Here is a 21,449-nt window from a genome sequence, read left to right as displayed (position 1 = left end):
TGACCACTGTTCTAGAGTTTTCCCTGTTAACACTATCAACGTATCCATTTGCCATGGCAATTGTGATCGAATCAATGCAATATTACCGAAACAAAACAAACTATGTAAGAGATTTTGTTGTCAGCAGAACGCACCAGAGTAGGATTCTATTACATTGACACACACTACTTAGCCCGGTGCGGTATAAACAATCAGAGTTGCAGTAGGCCTATATGCAAATAGCTCATTCCCATTTACTTTGAACTGGACTGTGTTTGCAGCATGAGGGGTCGTGAGTAGATGCACTTAACTTGAAGTCAAAGTAAGAGCTGCTGTAGCCACGTGTGTACATTTTGTTCATATCCTTTGCTAGTTAGTGAGTTATTAGCCCAGTTATAGATCATTTGTAGTCAGCAATAGGGGAGTGATTGCTTCTTACAAGAGCACAAAACATATACATCTCCAGACGTCTTTGAAAAGTGAGTCTGGTAAAGAGCTTTTTTTTAATGTCTTAAAGGGGCAGTGTTGTATTTTGAGACATGCTTGAATAAGCTAAGTAGCCAATAGGCAGAGGGTAGAATAATTTGTCTGATTCTCTGTCGTAATGGTATGGGAATAATCATGCATTTTATTTTGTAAAGTGGTTTCTTGCATCAAACAACACAACAACGTTTTCAGTCACCTCCTTGTCTGAAGGACAAGTGGATTAACAGGTTCATGTCAAGCCCTGCATGTTTTTTCAAAAGTCTCATGGAATGTAGGCCTACATTGAGCACCACACATTGGTTGCTAAGTTAGGCTGAATGATAGAACAGCCGTTTCCACGTTAAAATGTTATGGGATGCATTTTCTCAATTGTTTTGATGGTAGGCCACTCTGGTAGGCTTACGTTATGATCAAATAGCCACAGTAGCCGACATGGCCACCACTAAAACTGTAACTTAAAGCGGGTACAGCCTCCGGGTTCACAGTAAACGCACACTGGAAGTTGCACAGAATTTTCACAATGTTCAAAGTTCACGTTAAGCAGACCTGAGATTTGCTCAGTGTCTGAAAAAAATTGAGAGAACATTACATTACACATACGCCTTCCAGCAGCAGATTATTATAGATAATGTCAAAAGTTGCACTGAAGACCAACAAAACAGGTCCCACAATCTTTTTATTTATTCCTTATTATTTTGTTAGCCAATCATCAGTCATCTGTGTAAGTGGCGTACATGTTGAATGCCCATCCCTATACGCGTTTTGAAAATCTGCTGTTCATTTGTTTACCGGGAAATAGCATTGTAGCTGGTCAAACACTATTCTTTCCAAAAGTTTACTAAGGGTTGGTAACAGGCTGATTGGTCAGCTGTTTGAGCAAGTAAAGTGTGCTTTGCTATTCTTGGGGAGCAGAATGACTTTTGCTTCCCTCCAGGTCTGAGTACACACACTTTCCTCTAGGCTTCCTCTGGCAAATATGAGTGGCAATATCATCCTCAGTAATTTTCCATCCAAGTTGTCAGAACCAGGTGGTTTGTCATTGTTGATAGACAACAATATTTGTTTCACCACTTCCACACTCACTTTACAGAATTACAATGCTTGTCGTTCATGATGTGTAGGTTCAGAATTTGTTGTTGGCATGCCAAAGTTTGCTAATCTTGCCAATGAAAAAATTATTAAAGTAGTTGGCAATAGTGGGTTTTGTGATGAATGAGCCATCTGATTCAATGAATGATGGAACTGAGTTTGCACAACATATTATTTAAGGTGATCCAAACCTTTTTACTATCATTCATCTTTGTTTCATAGTAACTGTTTTTCCAGAAAATATTTCTGTCCTGGTAAGAGAGAATGAAATTGGCGACACACTGTATTGCATACCCGAGGGTGTGGTGTGTGTGTCTACGCATATGGTAGGGAGAGCTTATGAAAGTGTGTGTGTGTTCGCTCACACTTTATTTGGATAGTCCAGATTGTCCATCTGTAGATGCTCTGTGGATGCTCTAGAGATATCTGCTGATAAGCAACTGCTTGCTAAGGTTCCAGTTAGGGAGGGTTTAGAATAAGGGCTACGGTAAGAGTTAAGGTTGGGGCTAGGGTTAAGTTTAGGGTTAGGATGAGGGTTAATGATAGGGTTAGTAGATAGTTGAAATGTTACTGATAGTCTGTCGAGCATCTACAGATGGAATATCCAAATAAAGTGTTACCTTGTGTTCTTCCGGTCTTTCCGTAGCTGTCTGCGAGTTTATGAAAGCAAGTGTGTGTATGATAAGCATCTCATGGGTAAGTGTGTAAATATAGGGCTCCTATGTGTACTTCATTGCCTCATACCATGAGATGGGTACTGCTGCCTCCTGCCCAGGCCCCAGAGGCACACGGCTCTGGAGGTAGTGCAGCTGCCCAAAGTACTTCCTCAAAATGCTGCAGCCCTCAAAGTCCCGCGTCACATTCACCGCACCCTGCCACAAACACTTACTTATTATATGATAGAAAGACAGTACAGTATAGTATATGACCTACATAACAAATAAATCACAACATATGACATTTGCATAGCACAACTCGCTCAGTCCCAGTTCATACCTGTCTCAGTGTCTCCAGCTTCTTCAGCTGTTCATTATAGCTGTCTGGATTCTCCCCATAGTTCTTCAGAATGAACTGAAAGGACAGAGGGAAAGCAGATAAGAGGGGCCATTGGGAGCTCAGCAAATAAATTTATTTAACCAATAAGGTCTATTCATTCAATCAGAAATAGATTTACAGTACCAGTCAAACGTTTGGACACCACTACTCATTCAAGGGTTTTTCTTTATTTTTACTATTTTCTACATTGTAGAATAATAGTGAAGACATCAACACTATGAAACAACACATATGGAATCATGTAGTAACCAAAAAAGTGTTAAACAAATCAAAATATATGTTATATTTGAGATTCTTCAAAGTAGCCACCCTTTGCCTTGATGACAGCACTGCACACTCTTGGAATTCTCTCAACCAGCTTCATGAGGTAGTCACCTGGAATGCATTTCAATTAACAGGTGTGCATTGTTAAAAGTTCATTTGTGGAATTTCTTTCCTTCTTAATACGTTTGAGCCAATCAGTTTTGTTGTGACATGGTAGGGGTGGTTTACAGAAGATAACCCTATTAGACAGGTGAAAATCTGTCCTTTGGTCTGATGAGTCTAAATTAGAGATTTTTGGTTCCAACCGCTGTGTCTTTGTGAGACGCAGAGTAGGTGAACGGATGATCTCCGCATTTGTGGCTCCCACCTTGAAGAAGGTGGTGTGGGGGTGCCTTGCTGGTGACATGGTCTGTGATTTATTCAGAATTCAAGGCACACTTAACCAGCATGGCTACCACAGCATTCTGGAGCTATACGCCATCCTAAGTAACTTCAATATTCAATGCCCTGCATCCCCACCATCTCATTGTTCAAGCAGGATGCAGCATGAATTTAGCACTGACATTCATAATTAATCCATCATCCAATCCAATTAATCCATGTAATAAAAAATGACTAGGTCTGCACCTATTGTGTGGACAAAGGAAATGAATCTGAATCTCCCAGACAGTTTGTGTTTAATTCATTTTTTTGGTCTTTGTTAGCCTAAAGCCACGTTAGGTCCATGTTAGATCTACATTATAGCCACAGAAGGCTGGTGGGAGGAGATATAGGAGGATGGGCTCATTCTAATGGCTGAAATGGAATAGTGGAACAGAGTCTAATATGTGGTTTCCATATATTTTATGTGTTTGATACCGTTCCATTTAATCCATTACAGACATTACAATGAGCCTGGCCTCCTATAGCTCCTCCCACCAGCCTCCTCTGGTTATAGCGCGGTTGACATACAAAGGTTATTCCCGATTGAGCCAACATGCACAGCTTTTACTGTGAATAAGATCTGGCGAACGTCTGGGAAAATGCCTATAAAAGCTGCATCGTCAGCTTCCCAGCACGCTGCTCTATGAATAGAATCCAGGCCTAAATCTAGTCTCTTGTTTTATTTGGTCGCCAAGAGACCCCGCTTTATTCTCCTGTAGATGTTGAGATGAAGAGCAGCAGTGCCGTCTGGATCCGAGCCTGACTCTTCTGACAACGGAGAGATGAGAGACTCCCCTTCAGCCCCACAGACTGACCAGGATGTGGAGGTTCCCACAGACGACAGGTAATCATGGAGATATCTGGAGATGGTTGTTTGGGGACGGTGGACCAAATGGATTAACACGATTGAAAGCCCATATGTCTTGATTTTCCCTGCCTGATTGTTCATTGCATCGCTGATAAAATTCCTGTCAATGTTTTGATTATGACAGGGATGATGAGGATCTTTATAACAATCATGATGTTGTTATCAATGTTGTGTTATCATCATGATTGTTGATTGGGACACATACTCCTACAGATCCGGTGACTGACCTGCACCAAACCAGGAGTCAGTTAGGGAAAGTCTGTTTGATCATCCTGTGTCTGGGGCCATTGGTGACTTTCAGAACCAACTCTACTCAAGCTTGCTCCATTCCTCCCCCTTTCCACTCTAGCTGCCCTGTTCACACTGCCAAATGCACTATAACACCAGTCAAGGTTTCAATGCATCTAATAGTGTCTGCATACAAGGACCACAGGGGAAGGGGAGCCATGCGCATCATTGCCATGGTCAACAAAGACCGAACCACGTCTCTGTACTGTGTGTTTTGCTGCTCTGGACAGGCACCCCAGGTCGCTCCAGCCGATGTCGTAATGCACAGGGTCCACTATGGAAAGCTGTATGCGGCCGCAGACATGCCCGGCCTTGAAGGACCAGGATGCAAAGCCACACACGTCACTCTCACCACACACCTCGAGAGCCAGGATGCCCTCAGCCAGACATTTCTAACTATCCTGACTATCCAGAACAGGGAGAGATGGGAGGACTTCCCCATCCTCCAGTACTACGCAGAAGAGGGCACTCTGGAAGTGATCGACTGGCCCATCAACCACTTCCTCAAGCCCTCTACTGGGTAGGAGGCCCAGGAGCTGGAAGGGGAAATCCACCTCAACGGCCAGCTGACCACCATGAACGAGTGCATCTACAGGAATATGTACAGGTCGCGGAACGTGCTGCTGGCTGACTTTGATCAGCTCCTGGTCCCGGCCTCAAACATCTCTCTGCGACCTCAATTTTGCTCAATTGTAGCAAAATCTGAAATATCATGTTTACATAAGTATTCAGACCCTTTACTTGGTACTTTGTTAAAGCACTTATAGCAGCGATTACAGCCTTGAATCTTCTTGGGTATGACGCTACAAGCTTGGCACACCTGTATTTGGGGAGTTTCTCCCATTCTTCTCTGCAGAGCCTCTCAAGCTCTGTCAGGTTGGATGGGGAGCGTCCCTGCACAGCTATTTTCAGATCCCTCCAGAGATGTTCGATCGGGTTCAAGTCCAGGCTCTGGCTGGGCCACTCAAGGAAACTCAGAAACTTATCCCGAAGCCCCTCCTGCATTGTATTGGCTGTATGCTTAGGGTTGTTGTCCTGCTGGAAGGTGAACCTTCGCCCCAGCCCGAAGTCCTGAGCGCTCTGGAGCAGGTTTTCATCACGGAACTCTCGGTACTTTGCTCCGTTCATCTTTCCCTCGATCCTGACTAGTGTCCCTGCCGCTGAAAAACATCCCCACAGCATGATGCTGCCACCACCATGTTTCACCGTAGGGATGTTGACAGGTTTCCTCCAGACATGACGCTTGGCATTCAGGCCAAAGTGTTCCATCTTGGTTTCATCAGACCAGAAAACCTTGTTTATCATGGTCTGAGAGTCCTTTTGGTGCTTTTTGACAAACTCCAAGTGGGCTGTCATGTGTTTTTTACTGAGGAGTGGCTTCCGTCTGGCCACTCTACCATAAAGGCCTGATTGGTTGAGTGCTGCAGAGATGGTTGTCTTCTGGAAGGTTCTCCCATCTCCACAGAAGAACTCTGTCAGAGTGACCATCGGGTTCTTGGTCACCTCCCTGACCAAGGCCTTTCTCCCCTGATTGCTCAGTTTGGCCGGGTGGCCAGCTCTAGGAAGAGTCTTGGTGGTTCCAAACTGCTTCAATTTAAGAATGATGGAGGCCACTGTGTTTTTGGGGACCTTCAATGCTGCAGAAAGGTTTTGGTACCCTTCCCCAGATCTGTGCCTCAACACAGTCCTGTCTCGGAGCTCTATTGAATTTACCAAAGGTGGACTCCAATCAAGTTGTAGAAACATCTCAAGGATGATCAATGGAAACAAGATGCACCTGAGCTCAATTTCGAGTCTCATAGCAAAGGGTCTGAATACTTATGTAAATAAGGTATTTCTGTATTTTGCAAAAATGTCTAACACCCTGGTTTCGCTTTGTCATTATGGGCTATTGTGTGTAGATTGAGGACATTCTTTAAATTGAATCCATTTTAGAATAAGGTTGTAACGTAACAAAATGTGGAAAAAGTCAAGGGGTCTGAATACTTTCCAAATGCATGGTATGTTAGTAAATGTTGTATACAACAATACATTTAAAAATTACACACAATATAGGCTACAAACTTATTACAACTGGCCAATCCTTCTCCTGGAGGTACACTGGGTGTGCAGGCTTCTGTTTCAGCCCAGCACTAACACACCTGATTTAACTTACCAAACCTAATCAGTTGATAATAATGTGTATTATTACTGGGCTGGAATAGAAGCATGCTCACCCAGTATATCAGAGAGTGGAGCAAGGTTGGTCACCTCTGGTATGGACTTTTTTGTACACCTGAAATTATGCTTTAGTAATAATAGCCTAATTACTAAGATTTGTAACATTTACAAACAAGTTACATTATTTATACTTTTGAAATTATAATTTGATTCATTCAATGTTGATTCATTGAAGTGTTTAAACTTGTTTTAATTGTTAACTTAAAAACATAATTCAAGATGAACTACAGTAGTGTCAATGTTCATTCATCACAGATCACAATTCTGCAATAAAGGTGTGAACAGGATCCGTCTCTAATTTGTCTGTGTTGCTTTCTTAAATGAACATGACCTTTTTGTCCAGTTGTGAGCTCTCCAATTGAAAATGATACCAGTAGATAATGTATATGAAGCTAACCATGAGCCAGATTTTTACATAATTTTTCTCACCTGAAATTGTTTAGTGCAAATCCAACCCTTATATTCTAAGTACAGTATTGTACATGAAAATAAGGAGCTAGCAACTTGTAGGCTAATTAAACGTGTAAAAAATGAAAATAATATGGTGTGGGGAGTGTTGGTAATTTTACCTTAGAATAGAGACTAAATCAGATGGTCAATTGCAGAGATGTTGATGATGGGTAAAGAGAAATTTACACAACAACATTTGCAAGTCAAAGCCCGAATTCCTTTACTCAAAGTACCCATTCGTGTACATGTACGCCTATGTATTTTACAGGGAGTGAGCTATAATCATCAATTTCATGACACAAGTATAATGAAGAGCCATAAACTATAATATGATAATCATAATGTTAAAATACCATTATCCAATTAGTAGCATATTACATGGGAAATGCATGCATAGTGTATAATTTACAATCTTATAATGCGTCTTACTGGCGTTTTATATCCTTCGGATGGCAAATTTCACAATTGAATTTACTCAACACCTTCACGAATGGTGGCTTTGATCAGTTTCGAGGTTTATGAGCACACGCACATTGTTGTGTAAATCTCTCTTCACCCACCCTCAACAATCTCTGCAATCCTCCTCCATGCCATGTACCTTATGATTTTGTCACTGTATTCTAGCATAGCAAAATCATATAGAATTGGAATCCCAGACGCAGCGATGATTGGCTTTCCTCCATCTTTTTTTGGTTGAGCTTGCTCGGAACTACCTGCCATGAATGAAAGATTATCTGCTCCTCACTTGATTGATTAGCGGCAGCGGTGGCCGCGTGCAATTTGCATAAAGTAGAGCAGAGCTGAACTTTTTATATCGCTCCGCTAGCAGAGTTCGCACCGCTCACCTTCCCACAATCCCCTGCGCATTTCTCTGCGCGTTCCCATTGAAAATGAATGGGGGCGGGATTTCGCCTGGCGAATTTGGAAGCGGTGGAATCCCTACGATAGAAGTACCTGGCCTGCTTCTCGCTAATGTCAAATGTAGAAGAGTGCCCAACTGGGCTTCTCAGTAATATTTTCTTCACCTCACACAGTAAGTCAACAAATACCTTTTTTTTTTTAATTTAACCATTCAAATTAATGTGACATTATGAGAATAATTTGTTTGAATGGTTTTGTGCGTCGAAATAGGAACTGTATAAATAAAATGTAGCTATATGCAGAAAAGTCAACAGACAAGGACAAGGTAGGCATATCAGTGGAGGCTGGTGGGATAAGGATATAGGAGGGCAGGCTCATTGTAATGTCTGGAATGGTATGCATGGAACAGTGTCTGACATATGAAACCTTGTTTGACTGTTCCAAAAATTCAATTCCAGCCATTAGAATGAGCCCGTCCTCCTATAGCCCCTCCCACCATCCTTCTCTGGCCTATCTCTGTTAATGTTGTGCCAAGACGAGAAAGTGACAGATCTGTCTCCAACCTGGCATTTCCTAATTTGTTGATTAATATAAGTAATAATCTGAATAACAATAATGAAATGCCATGATAACAAAGTGTAATTACTTGTTTCAAAATGGTTTTATTAAAAAGCATAGCAATGTTAAAGTGTACAAACAGTTATGTATGTCGGTGACCGTGTACATTGGCCTGGACAATTACAAGACAGTCACAGTCCCACTTAAATGTCAATTACTAAAAACACTTAAATTGTTCTAACTTAGACCCTATTTTACATGATCTGAGGTTTTTGTGTGTTGCCCACCATCGGTTGAGACACAACATGCTCTTGAATACAGGATGGGTGTCATGTTTGGCTGATAATTGTACTAACATTTTCAGCAAATTTTTACTTTCAAATGGTACCACAAAGATGTTTGGAGGTTCAAATATCAGATAGTGTTGACTTGAATGGGAATCTGTTGTCTTAAATAACACTGGCAATCCTCCAATGGAAACCTATTGAAATCAAATTTTATTTTTCACATGCGCTAAATACAACAGGTGTAGTCAACCTTACAGTGAAATGCTTACTTACAAGCCCTTAACCAACAATGCAGTTAAGAAAAAATACAATAAATAAGAAATAAAAGTTAAATAATTAAAGAGCAGCAGTAACAACAATAGTGAGGCTATATACAGGTGGTACAGGTACAGAGTCAATGTGCAGAGTAATTGAGGCAGAGCAGTTGCCATACCAGGCAGTGATGCAACCAGTCAGGATGCTCTCGATGGTGCAGCTGTAGAACTTTGAGGATCTGAGGACCCATGCCAAATCTTTTCAGTCTCCTGAGGGAGAATAGGTTTTGTCGTTCCTTCTTCACGACTGTCTTGGTGTGCTTGGACCATGATAGTTTGTTGGTGATGTGGACACCAAGGAACTTGAAACTCTCAACCTGCTCCACTACAGCCCCGTCGATGAGAATGGGGGTTTGCTCGGTCCTCCTCTTCCTGTAGTCCTCAATCATTTCCTTTATCTTGATCACGTTGAAGAGGTTGTTGTCCTGGCACCACACGGCAAGGTCTCTGACCTCCTCCCTATAGGCTGTCTCATCGTTGTCGGTGATCAGGCCTACCACTGTTGTGTCATCGGAGAAACTTCATGATGGTGTTGGAGTCGTGCCTAGCCATGCAGTCATGAGTGAACAGGGAGTACAGCAGGGGACTGAGCACGCACCCCAGAGGGGCCCCCGTGTTGAGGATCAGCGTGGAGGATGTGTTGTTTACCTACCCTTACCACCTGGGGGCGGACCATCAGGAAGTCCAGGATCCAGTTGCAGAGGGAGGTGTTTAGTCCCAGGGTCCTTAGCTTAGTGATGATCTTTGAGGGCACTATGGTGTTGAACGCTGAGCTGTAGTCAATTAATAGCATTCTCACATAGGTGTTCCTTTTGTCCAGGTGTGAAAGGGCAGTGTGGAGTGCAATAGAGATTGCATCATCTGTGGATCATTTGGGGCGGTATGCAAATTCGAGTGGGTCTAGGGTTTCTGGGAGAATGGTGTTGATGTGAGCCATGACCGGCCTTTCAAAGCACTTCATGGCTACAGATGTGAGTGCTACGGTTCGGCAGTCATTTAGGCAGGTTACCTTAGTGTTCTTGGGCACAGGGACTATGGTGGTCTGCTTGAAACATGTTGGTATTACAGACTATCAAAATAAAGTCGCACACTCCATGTATAAACTCCCAGCAATTTAATGGGTATTTACCAACGTTTCGGCATCACTGTGCCTTGTGTATTACATCACTGTGCCACTGTGTATTACAGACTTAGGCAGGGAGAGGTTGAAAATGTCAGTGAAGACACTTGCCGGTTGGTCAGCACATGCTCGGAGTGCACATCCTGGTAATCCGTCTGGCACTTTGTCCCTGTTTAAAGGTCTTATTCACATCGGCTGCAGAGAGCGTGATCACACAGTCGTCCGGAACAGCTGATGCTCTCATGCATGCTTCAGTGTTACTTGCCTCGAAGTGAGCATAGAAGTAATTTAGCTTGTCGTGTACTGGGCAGCTCGCGGCTGTGCTTCCCTTTGTAGTCTATAATAGTTTGCAAGCCCTGCCACATGCGACGAGCGTCGGAGCCGGCGGTGTAGTACGATTCAATCTTAGTCCTGTATTGACGCTTTGCCTGTTTGATGGTTCGTCGGAGGGTATAGCCGGATTTCTTATAACCTTCCGGGTGTGAGTCCCGCTCCTTGAACGCGTCAGCTCAACCCTTTAGTTCAGTGCGGATGTTGTCTGTAATCCATGGCTTCTGGTTGGGGGCATGTACGTGCGGTCACTGTGGGGACGACGTCATCAACACACTTATTGATGAAGCCAGTGACTGATGTGGTGTACTCCTCAATGCCATTGGAAGAATCCCAGAACATATTCCAGTCTGTGCTAGCAAAACAGTCCTGTAACTTAGCATCTGCTTCATCTGACCACTTTCTTATTGCCTGAGTCACTGGTGCTTCCTGTTTAAGGGGAGTAGAGATAATAGAATAAACATGACCATTTAAGTTGAGATTCAATGGTGGGTGGACCGGCGGCCATCTTTGTGGTAGAAATTAGAAGTTCAAATTTGTATTCAATTTCAATTGTGTACCCACTGTTCCAGATAAATTGCAGTGGTCTGAAGGGATAGGTCCATTCTATGAATTGTATTTCTATGATTCAAATGACACTCACCCTGTACTTAAGAGCATGTTGTGTCAACTGATGGCGGGCACAACACAAAAACCTCAGATGATGTAAAGTAGGGTCTAAGTTACAACATATGTGAATATGAAGAAAAGAAAAACTGAGTTTAAGCATTTAGATAATTGACGTTAAAGGTTCAAATCTGTTTTTATGTTATATCTAGAAATTCTGAAATAATTTGACAACCCTGTTTGTAAGCTTTTAAATGATATCAAACTCAACAGTTTATATTTTCCAGTGATGAAGACAATGGCTGTCTCATGGTATGGTGGGGTATGCAAAATGGGTAAACTTTGAGCAGTTTTATCTTTTATGTTTTTGCATTCGGGTAAAAAAAAAAAACTTTCTGACCACCTCTTCCATGGGCAAACATGTATGGAATGTTTTGTTTAAACCAAAAGGGATGCTGTCAAAAAGTGATTGAATTTAAAATGGATTTACCCTACTGTGTTTCTATTTGCATTGAGGTCAAAGGTGACCAACTCCACGATACATACACAGCAGTACTGTAGATAAATATTTTTGAAAAAAACACATGTTTAATAAACAATGATGTGTAGTTTTGGAAGGATGTCATCAATTTTGAGATTTTGTCAGACAGATTATTAAACACTTATTCAAATCTAGTTAGTGGTGGACAAAATATTAATAGTATTTACTCATGTACACTACATGACCAAATGTATGTGGAAATCTGCTCGTCAAACATCTCATTCCAAAATCAAGGCCATTAATATGGAGTTGGTCCCCCCTTAGCTGCTATAACAGCATCCACTCTTCTGGGAAGGCTTTCCACTAGATGTTGGAACATTGCTGCGGGAACTTGCTTCCATTCAGCCACAAGAGCATTAGTGTGCTGACTTTGCTTACAGAGGCAGTTTAGAACTTGGTAGTGAGTGATGCAACTGAGGACAAATGATTTTACGCACTTCAGCACTCGGCGGTCCCGTTCTGTGAGCTTGTGTGGCCTACCACCTCGCGACTGAGCCGTTGTTGCTCCTTGACATTTTCCCTTCACAATATCAGCAATTAGAGTTGACCAGGGCTGCTCTAGCAGGGGAGAAATGACAAAATGACTTGTTGGAAAGGTGGCATCCTATGACGGTGCTACGTTGAAAGTCACTGAGCTCTTCAGTAAAGCCATTCTATTGCCAATGTTTGTCTATGGAGATTGCATGGCGGTGTGCTCGATTTTATACACCTGTTTATGTCTGAAATAGTCAAATCCACTAATTTGAAGGGGAGTCCACATACTTTTGTATATATACAGTGCATTCGGAAAGTGTCAGACCCCTTAAATTTTCCCACATTTTATTACAATACAACCTTATTCTAAAATAGAATAAAATAAAATACACTTTCCTCACCAATCTACACACAATACCCTACAATGACAAAGCGAAAACAGGTTTTTAGAATTTTTTGCAAATGTATAAAATAAAAACAGAAATACCTTATTTGCATAAGTATTCAAACCCTTTGCTATGAGACTTGAAATTGAGCTTAGGTGCATCCTGTTTCCATTGATCATCCTTGAGATGTTTCTACAAATTGATTGGAGTCCACCTGTGGTAAATTAAATTGATTGGACATGATTTGGAAAGGCACACACCTGTCTATGTAAGGTCCCACAGTTGACAATGCACTTTAGAGCAAAAACCAAGCCATGAGGTCGAAGGAATGGTAAGGAGAGCTCTGAGACAAGATTGTGTCGAGGCACAAATCTGGGGAAGGGTACCAAAACCTTTCTGCAGCCTTGAAGGTCCCCAAGAACACAGTTGTTTCCTTCATTCTTAAATGGAAGAAGTTTGAAACCACGAGACTCTTTCTAACGCTGTCCGCCCGGCCAAACTGAGAAATCAGGGGAGAAGGGCCTTGGTTAGGGAGGTGACCAAGAAGCCGTTGGTCACTCTGACACAGCTCCAGAGTTCCTCTGTGGAGATGGGAGAACCTTCCAGAAAGACAACCATCTCTGCAGCACTCCAACAATCTGGCCTTTATGGTAGAGTGGCCAGACGGAAGCCACTCCTCAGTAAAAGGCACATGACAGCCCACTTGGAGTTTGCCAAAAAGCACCTAAAGGACTCTCAGACCATGACAAACAAGATTCTCTAGTCTGATGAAACCTAGACTGAACTTTTTGCCCTGAATGCCAAGCGTCACGTCTGGAGGAAACCTGGCACCGTCCCTACGGTTTAGCATGGTGGTGGCAGAATCATGCTCTGGGGATGTTTTTCATCAACAGGGACTGGGAGACTAGTCAGGATCAAGGGAAAGATGAACTGAGCAAAGTACAGAGAGATCCTTGATGAAAACCTGCTCCAGAGCGCTCAGGACCTCAGACTGGGGGCGAAGGTTCACCGTCCAACAGGACAACAACCCTAAGCACACAGCCAAGACAACGCAGGAGTGGCTTTGAGACAAGTTTCTGAATGTCCTTGAGTGGCCCAGCCAGAACCCGGACTTGAACCCGATCAAACATCTCTGGAGAGACCTAAAAATACTTGTGCAGCGACGCTCCCCATCCAACCCGACAGAGCTTGAGAGGATCTGTAGAGAAGAATGGGAGAAACTCCCCAAATACAGGTGTGCTAAGCATGTAGAGTCATACCCCAAAAGACTCAAGGCTGTAATCGCTGCCAAAGGTTCTTCAACAAAGTACTGAGTAAAGGGTCTGAATACCTATATAAATATGATATTTCAGTTTTTCATAAATTAGCAAAAATGTCAACCTGTTTTTGCTTTGTAATTTTGGGGTATTGTGTGTAGATTGAGTGAAAAAAAATATTTGATCCATTTTAAATTAAGGCTGTAACTTAACAAAATGTGGAAAAAGTCAAGGGGTCTGAATACTTTCCGAATGCACTGTACATGCATCACATGTAATCTGCTAAATTTGAACCTGGATGACAAATACATGATCAATCTGTCTTAACATTGAATCCCGAATCTTATCAACATTCCCTTGTCATGGTTGTCTATGACCCTTTTGGCTGGACTGGGAGGAGTCGGCCTCCAAATGGCTCTGGAGCAATCCCATCATGCCCTGCTGTGGTAAGTATTCTCCAGTCAGTGATGAGCCTCTCTAATAAGCAGCCACTTATAGTCAGACTCACTGGAGCCACAGTCTGGAGGTAAACAAGACCATTATTTGTCCTTATTACAAGCCACACACACCTCCAACATAATATCTGTCTTAAACAAAATATATTTATGTCAGCCGTAGCCAAATAAATCACACACGGTTGTCTATATGTATTGTGCTTCAACAGGACAAAGATTGTCCTGTTACAAAACTCCAGCTGCACTGCTAGCCTAAACAAAGAAACTCTATTATTCTCTCTCCATTCCTCTCCCAGCTTTCTTTCTCTTCCTTTCCATGGACTGTTATCCTTCATTTCCTTTCCAGATAAACATTCTGCCATACTGCTATAATAAAAATCGTAATCTTCGTTGAATGTCATTGACAAACGTTGCTAGAAAATTGATCTGGGACTAAGGCAGCAAAAAAGAACGACCAGAGAGGGCAAAGGTTCTCTAGTAATATCTGGAGCATGAGGCGGAGGAGGAAGAAAGGAGATTGGATAGTAAGGCATAAGGCGTAATTGTAGTGGGTGTGTGGGAGAATTTCCTCAGAAGTATGTTATGATGACTATGGCAGAGTTTTCCCTGGCCGGATCACATGGCCAGAAAAAAACCCTGTCTCTACTATGACCCTCCACCTAACGTTACTCTGCTGTTCTCTAATTTTAACTCATTCCAGCACTAATTTCTGAATGTCTTGGCCATTTTTTACGATGTTTTTTCCCCCTTAATGACCACTGACAGAGGTGTGAACATACAGGATTCCAACCTGCCAGACTTGCGTCTACATCAAAGCAAACTAGTCCAGGGTGCATGTGACAATGACATCATTATTAGCTAGACTATCAGGCCTGCACAGAAACCGAGACAGCTAGTTCGTTAGCTACTATAATTTATGTATTTATTGTGACTGGGGTATCTGACACATTAACTACATGTTGACATAAATAGCTAACTAATTATCAACTTAGCTAACTAACTGTAAACAAAGGCGATTGTCATGGCTGACACAGCTAACCAGATACGAGCTAGTTAACTACCTTTACTTGATGCGTCAGGCTAATAACTGTCTAGATGTGCTCGATACTTATGATTATCTTCCGTAATCCTTGTCTGCTTGACTTCCAATCTCAACCGCCCGGCAGTGCCCTGTTGCTCCACTCCCCCACCAATCTCACCTGCCTCACCGACGGGCTGAACTCGAACTCCCCTGCCTCTTTCAGATCCAGCCAGATCATTGGCATACGGGGGACCGCCTCCATCGCGGCCAGCGACTGCACCGAGCCTGAGTTGAAGTGACTTAAATTTAAATATCACTTCAGCAGTTTTTAATTCAGTGTATTTCTAACTATATATTGTTTCTTATAATCCCCAAACAACTGTGTCATGTCTCCATTTACACTTCAACAGGAAACGATGGACGCTAAGGGACGTGACGTCCGAAGGAACATTCCAGTGCGCAAATGTTTATGGGAAATGTAGTTCACTATATTAGATCAGACTAGTTGTTTCACTAGATGGTTTGAATTTGAAACATCTAGCTATATTCAGTATTTTTGGTTAGGCAATAACTACATGACATAATAGTATATCTTATGTAAAGTGATACTAATGTATTTTATCATCATGTTTGAGCGTGGGAACATTTGTGGAACATTTTTGCTGCACACTACATACTATTACCACTTCCGGTGTGCCTGGCCGCCATATTTGATTCTGTAAAAAATATAAATATTATGATATTTGTTTAGCTGTCTAGCAAAGTTACGAAAGTGTAATAAACACACATTCGGCGGCAGAAATTAGAAGAGTTACACTTTTAGCGAACAACTATCTAAGGTAAGCAACACTTGAAAATCGAATCCATAGTTAGCTGTAGCTAAATAACAAACCGTATAAAAAAGCTCTGCAATTTAGCTAGTTATCTAACGTTAAGCTAACGAGCTAGCTATTTGTAAAACTAAGTCATTGACATAGCTAGCCAGATAGACAGCTAACAATCTTGCAATGTAGCGAAATACCCCAAACGCCAACGCGAAATACTATTAAGATGGTATTGATTATGTGTTGTGGATATGCTCCTTTTGAAGTCTTGTGAAAATCAAAGCCATCTTCAGTTCTGAATGCTAGTAACTAGCTAGCTAGCAATAATAGTGCGGATGTGGAAGTAGCCAGATTTGGTGCCCACTTTTTTGACATCCGTAGTTTCATATTCGACTTCCACCGGAACGTAACATTAACCAAGTATCAAAGCATATAGGGTTGATTGTTAATTTATTCGATATATTACTAGCTAACGAGAAAAGTTCAAGCCCAGCTAAATGAACTGTGCGATCATTCAGTCAGTGTTTCTTCAGCTAGCCTGTGACTTGACACTGTATTTTAGCAAAATAAAACATTTCACTTTTGCCAAGTTGGTTTCCTATTGCTGCCACAATTGCACATGGGTTCTGACTACGATTGCTTCCCATTTACAAAAACTGAATATTTCCTAGTACTGCAATTTTTCCTTCAATACAACCATCAATATTACACCAATAAAACATATTGATGCAACATTTTTCACAGAGCATAAACAATACTATTTTGGCAGAAAAAAACCTTCTCTAGACTTTTTAGCAATGCCTGGCTTATATTCACTCAAGAGGTTTGTCTTATTGTTTTGACGCTTACGCAAAAGCACTCGTTCTGTCTCCCAGTAGATGTCACTGGTTGACCTGGGGAAGCGGCTGCTGGAGGCTGCGCGGGCAGGGCTGGATGATGATGTCAGGACCCTCATGGTCAATGGAGCTCCCTTCACCACTGATTGGGTAAGGGTCTCACTGTAGGGATACTCACATCCACTCACCTCATGTAGCCTAACACAGAGATATTGTTCCTCAGATATTTTGCGGTACATCACAAATCTACCTATGTTGCAGTGCTGGCTTCTTTCACACAATCCAGACACAGTGTTGTAGGGACTGGGTCCTCATAAACCAAACTGTGTTCTAGCTGGGGACATCCCCGCTCCATCTAGCGGCTCAGTACGGACACCACTCCACTGCTGAGGTGCTTCTTCGAGCAGGCGTTAGCAGGGATGCCCGGACCAAAGTGGACAGGACCCCACTCCACATGGCGGCCACGGAGGGCCACTCCAATATAGTGGAGCTGCTAGTCAGTGTAAGGGCAACCAAAGCTGACAGTATTCAGCTGTTTTTATGAAAAACTTAACAGTTCTATATTTAGTAAAGTGACTGAAATACAAATGTTATTTTATTCATGTTGAATGTTCACCAACCTCATTTTGGAATCTAGGCTACCCGTCTCACTTTCCTATCTCTTTTCCACCACTGGGGGGCGTGCTGTACTCCTAGCAGAGCGGAGCGGACATCAATGCTAAGGACATGCTGAAGATGACAGCGCTGCACTGGGCGGCCCAGCACGGTCACAGAGAGGTGGCAGAGCTGCTGCTCAAATATGGAGCAGACGTCCACTCCCTCAGCAAGTTTGACAAGACGCCCTTTGACATCGCCATGGACACCAGCAATACTGAGCTCATGATACTGTTACAGGTGAAGGGACTGTGTGTGTGTGTTTTGTATTTATATGGCTCTGATGTTCATTTATTTTCACGAAAATGCCCTTATGTTTCTATAAGAAGGGAAGTGAACACGGGGGAAAAACATCTAAACACATGCAAGTATGTGTTCTTATCGCTGGTTTATGTAACACGTGTTGAGACCCTGAAGGTTGAACTGTTGCCCAGTATGTGGGAGGAACTGTGTCTGTTCTTGTTAGATAACATCTTCAAGGTGTGTTTTGTGTATGTACACAGGATGGCATGCAGAACCAAGTGAACATGAACCCAGAGCCCCAGTTCATCATCTCCTCTGCTGGGGTCGTGAACCTCTCTGACCTCGTCAACACCACCGCCAAGTCAGGTATGGGCAACTGGAGCACAGGTTACAGTAAGTTGGGTACAAATTTAAGTAGAGGTATATCAAATCAAATATAAATCACTGACATTTATAATTGATATAAATGGGGAACCTTAGTTACTACCTGACCTCACCCAAGACGCTTCTAAATGGGATGACTTGATTGAGGTTTTGTATTGTCTTATTATTCCAGGAGAATCTGTCTCTACCACCTCAGTCCTGGCAACACTGGCAGCCCTGGCAGAAGCCTCCGGTCCCATGGGTAACAATGCAGGTAAGTGATGTCTATGCATAACCATGAGGATAACACTACAGATTACTCTGAGCTACTCATGTTACAATTAATAGTACTTTGATCTATATCATTCTATAAAATTATGATAACTCTCTGTGCGTTAAGGCTAACACGATCTGTATTATATTTCTTAGACTGCAATGGTAAGTAACTATCTTTCCCAAAGGCAAATCTGAGGATGCGATCGCTGCAGATTCTGTGGACTCGGCCATTCAGCATGTAGTGGGCGATGGAGGTCAGAGGGTCATCACCCTAGTGACGGACCAACACGGCAACCTGCAGCCTGCAGGAATTGGACAGCAGTTCTTTGTCACTATGCAGGGGCAGCAAAGTAAGTAGGAAACCACAGCCATATATAGCCATTTATACACTCAGTGACTAGTTTATTAGGCACATCACCCGTTCACAAATGGTTCGCTCCTACAGACAGTGAGCAACGTGGCCGTGGCTTGCTATAAAAGCAGATAGACAGGCATCGGGGCATTCAGTTACTGTATGATTTACTGTTAGAATGGGCAAAATGAGTGACCTATGCTACTTTGAGCATGGTATGATTGTCGGTGCCAGGCTCACCGGTTCCAGTATTTCAGAAATGGCTTTTCCTGGGCTTTTCACGCACGACAGTATCTAGGGTTTACAGAGAATAGTGCGACAAACATAAACATCCAGTCAGTGGCAGTCCTGTGGGCAAAAAACTTGTTGGTCGAAGGAGAATGGAAGAAGAAGAATCATGAAGAATCATGCAAGCTAACAGGCAGGCCTCAAACAGGCAAATAACGGCACAGTACAACAATGGTGTGCAGAACGGCATCTCGGAACGCACAACTCGACGATCCTTGTTACGGATGGGCTATTGCAGCAGACGACCACACCGGGTTCCACTCCTATCAGATAAAAACAAGAAAAGGCCTCTTGATAGGTCCCTTGGTACCAATTGAGCAACATTTGAATGCCACAACTTATAGAATCCGTTCCCTGAATAATTCAGACTGTTCTGGAGGCAAAGGGGTGTCCGACCCGGTACTGGATGGGTGTACCCAATAAACTGGCCACTGAGTGTATATTTATTTAGTTTACATTGTGCTCATGTCAGCCTTTTTCAAGACATTACAATGAATGCATTCATTAGTTTCTGTTTTGTTTCTGTAGTGGTGGCTGTCCCGGCTGGTCAGATCACAGAGGAGGTGGTGGAACAGGAGCCTTATCCCTCTCCAGCACGCAAGAGGAGAATAGAGCCTGCAGCCATCCTAACCAGACCCAAAGAAAAGGTCAGCAATGGTCCCCATGTTTGTTGCTTGGCATAATATTCTGAAATCGTTTCTCTCTTCTTACTGTATGTGCCCATTGTTCTCAGAAAGCGAAGTCAGGGGACAGCAGTCGGGAGCAGCTCCAGAAGCAGTTGCAGGAGGCCAACCGGAAGGCCCAGGAGTACCGCACACAGCTCCTACAGAAGGAGCAGGAAGCTGAGCAGTACCGCCTCCGACTAGAGGAGGCCATAGAGCAACAACAGAGCAACAATACCAGCAATGCTACTGGTTCTACCAGCACAGGTGTCCAGGAGGTAGAGGAAGAGGTGGTCCAAATAGAAAAACAATGTGAGACAGAGGAGAGAGTTGTAGAGGAAGACAAAGTGGAAGGGGAGGAGGACGTCCCATTTCCGGAAGAAACCATTCTGGTTAAAGTGGAGGAGGAACTGGATTCAGGGGAGGGAGAACAGATAACAGTGGATGAGACTGAGGAAACGGAGAAGGCTTCAACTAAGGTCACAACAATCCCCAAACGGGGGAGAGGGAGGGGACGAGGACGTGGAAGGAGGCGGTAGTCAAGTGTCCCTCTGTTCTCTTGGTGTTCTCTCATGATATGTCTTGTTTTATGCTTTTATATTAATATTAACGGTTATTACTTGTTTGTTATTTTAGAACAATAACATTGTACTTGTATTTGTAACTAGGTTTTGAGATTATTTGATTTACTTGCAATACTTTTGATGAAGAAGCCATTGGCGAGCACTTGTAAGCTAACGCTGAGCCATATGTGGGAGGAGTTAAGGATGCAGATAGCTCCACAGTGTACAAACTATTCTGTGAATTTAGAGAAAGTAAGAAAAGGTATGTTTGCATAGGAGTGTAAATACTAAAATGTGGGTTTGATTGCACTGTGCATTCATTCTCCTAAGAATAAGGTTTGCAACACATTCTAAATAGGATATTCAATCCACAGGATTTCCGGTTCCTGTCATCAGCGTCATGTTTAAAATGGTAGAATCAAGGCTGGCTAAGTTGTAGTTCTTTGCGTACCTCAATGTGTGAGTGTTTGGGCATGTGTGGGTGAGATCGAGGTGTGGGATATCGGTGTTTCTTTGCTAGTTGGCCAGCTTTCTTAAATCTCAGTCTTAAATATCCTCTTCTAGTACTATTTTAGTTGCAGACCACTCAGACACTAAGATACTGTAGGTTTTCATTTTTTTGTTCCAAGTAATGTTAGATTTTAGAGTTAATGTGTAAGTTAATGTTATTCTTAACCTCTTATTTTTGTTCTTTTTGAAATTTTAAAGCATTACACTCTGTATAGACCAGCGTCTGTCAATAGACGTTGATCTGTCATTGCAGTCCAGTTTAAACTAATACTCTCAGAAAAATATTGTTTACATATGCTCTCTTTGATGACTCGTTAGTTTGGCACTATGTCCTACTATGTGTTTTTATAATGTTCGTAAAGGAACACTATCAGGGGTTATCTTCCATTTGGTTAGGATAAAAAAAAAAGAAAAAACATTTTGCTACAAAATAATGTTAGTGAGTCAATATGGGAAAATGTTGAATTGTTTTTTTATGTGGAATACCCCTTTCTTAACAAATGTCTTTTTAGAATTCAATAAATAAGCACTTATTGTTATTCTTTC

At 42.5% G+C, this 21,449-nt stretch overlaps 2 protein-coding genes across 5 annotated transcripts in view; one reads left to right on the top strand and one right to left on the bottom strand.

Moving 5' to 3' along the window:
• Nucleotides 1–15,748, bottom strand: part of LOC129857548 (tyrosine-protein phosphatase non-receptor type 23-like) — a 28,374-nt gene extending 12,626 nt beyond the window's left edge. Inside the window, exons 1-3 of the mRNA XM_055925888.1 lie at nucleotides 15,511–15,748; nucleotides 2,551–2,625; nucleotides 2,299–2,426 (exon numbers count right to left, since the gene is read on the bottom strand). Of these exons, the coding sequence (XP_055781863.1) occupies nucleotides 2,299–2,426; nucleotides 2,551–2,625; nucleotides 15,511–15,594 (287 nt within the window). The 5' untranslated portion in view covers nucleotides 15,595–15,748. The remainder of the gene's footprint in view (nucleotides 1–2,298; nucleotides 2,427–2,550; nucleotides 2,626–15,510) is intronic.
• Nucleotides 15,749–16,045: 297 nt separating this feature from the next.
• Nucleotides 16,046–21,449, top strand: LOC129857550 (GA-binding protein subunit beta-1-like). Of its 4 annotated transcripts, none has more exons than XM_055925895.1 (9): nucleotides 16,046–16,171; nucleotides 17,035–17,142; nucleotides 17,327–17,494; nucleotides 17,689–17,886; nucleotides 18,150–18,282; nucleotides 18,446–18,526; nucleotides 18,714–18,878; nucleotides 19,697–19,815; nucleotides 19,902–21,449. In XM_055925895.1, the coding sequence occupies exons 2-9, from the start codon at nucleotides 17,035–17,037 to the stop codon at nucleotides 20,367–20,369; spliced, it is 1,440 nt and encodes a 479-aa protein (XP_055781870.1). In that variant the 5' UTR covers nucleotides 16,046–16,171; the 3' UTR covers nucleotides 20,370–21,449. The 4 variants fall into 4 exon arrangements, with proteins under 4 accessions (XP_055781870.1, XP_055781869.1, XP_055781871.1 ...); XM_055925894.1 differs by having other exon boundaries at nucleotides 17,032–17,142; XM_055925896.1 differs by having other exon boundaries at nucleotides 16,047–16,171; nucleotides 17,032–17,142; nucleotides 17,692–17,886.

Source organism: Salvelinus fontinalis, chromosome 6, assembly GCF_029448725.1.
Source record: "Salvelinus fontinalis isolate EN_2023a chromosome 6, ASM2944872v1, whole genome shotgun sequence".
NCBI classification, from domain to species: domain Eukaryota; kingdom Metazoa; phylum Chordata; class Actinopteri; order Salmoniformes; family Salmonidae; genus Salvelinus; species Salvelinus fontinalis.
Note: the sequence above shows the minus strand (reverse complement) of the source record. Positions and strands in the feature narration are given on the sequence as shown.

Bases quoted from the DNA above. Each gene is read 5' to 3' on its own strand.
- LOC129857550 (XM_055925895.1), top strand. From the start codon at position 17,035: ATGTCACTGGTTGACCTGGGGAAGCGGCTGCTGGAGGCTGCGCGGGCA. The intron at 17,495-17,688 runs GTAAGGGCAACC...CTGTACTCCTAG, and splicing joins TAGTGGAGCTGCTAGTCAGT to CAGAGCGGAGCGGACATCAA. The intron at 18,879-19,696 runs GTAAGTAGGAAA...TTGTTTCTGTAG, and splicing joins CACTATGCAGGGGCAGCAAA to TGGTGGCTGTCCCGGCTGGT.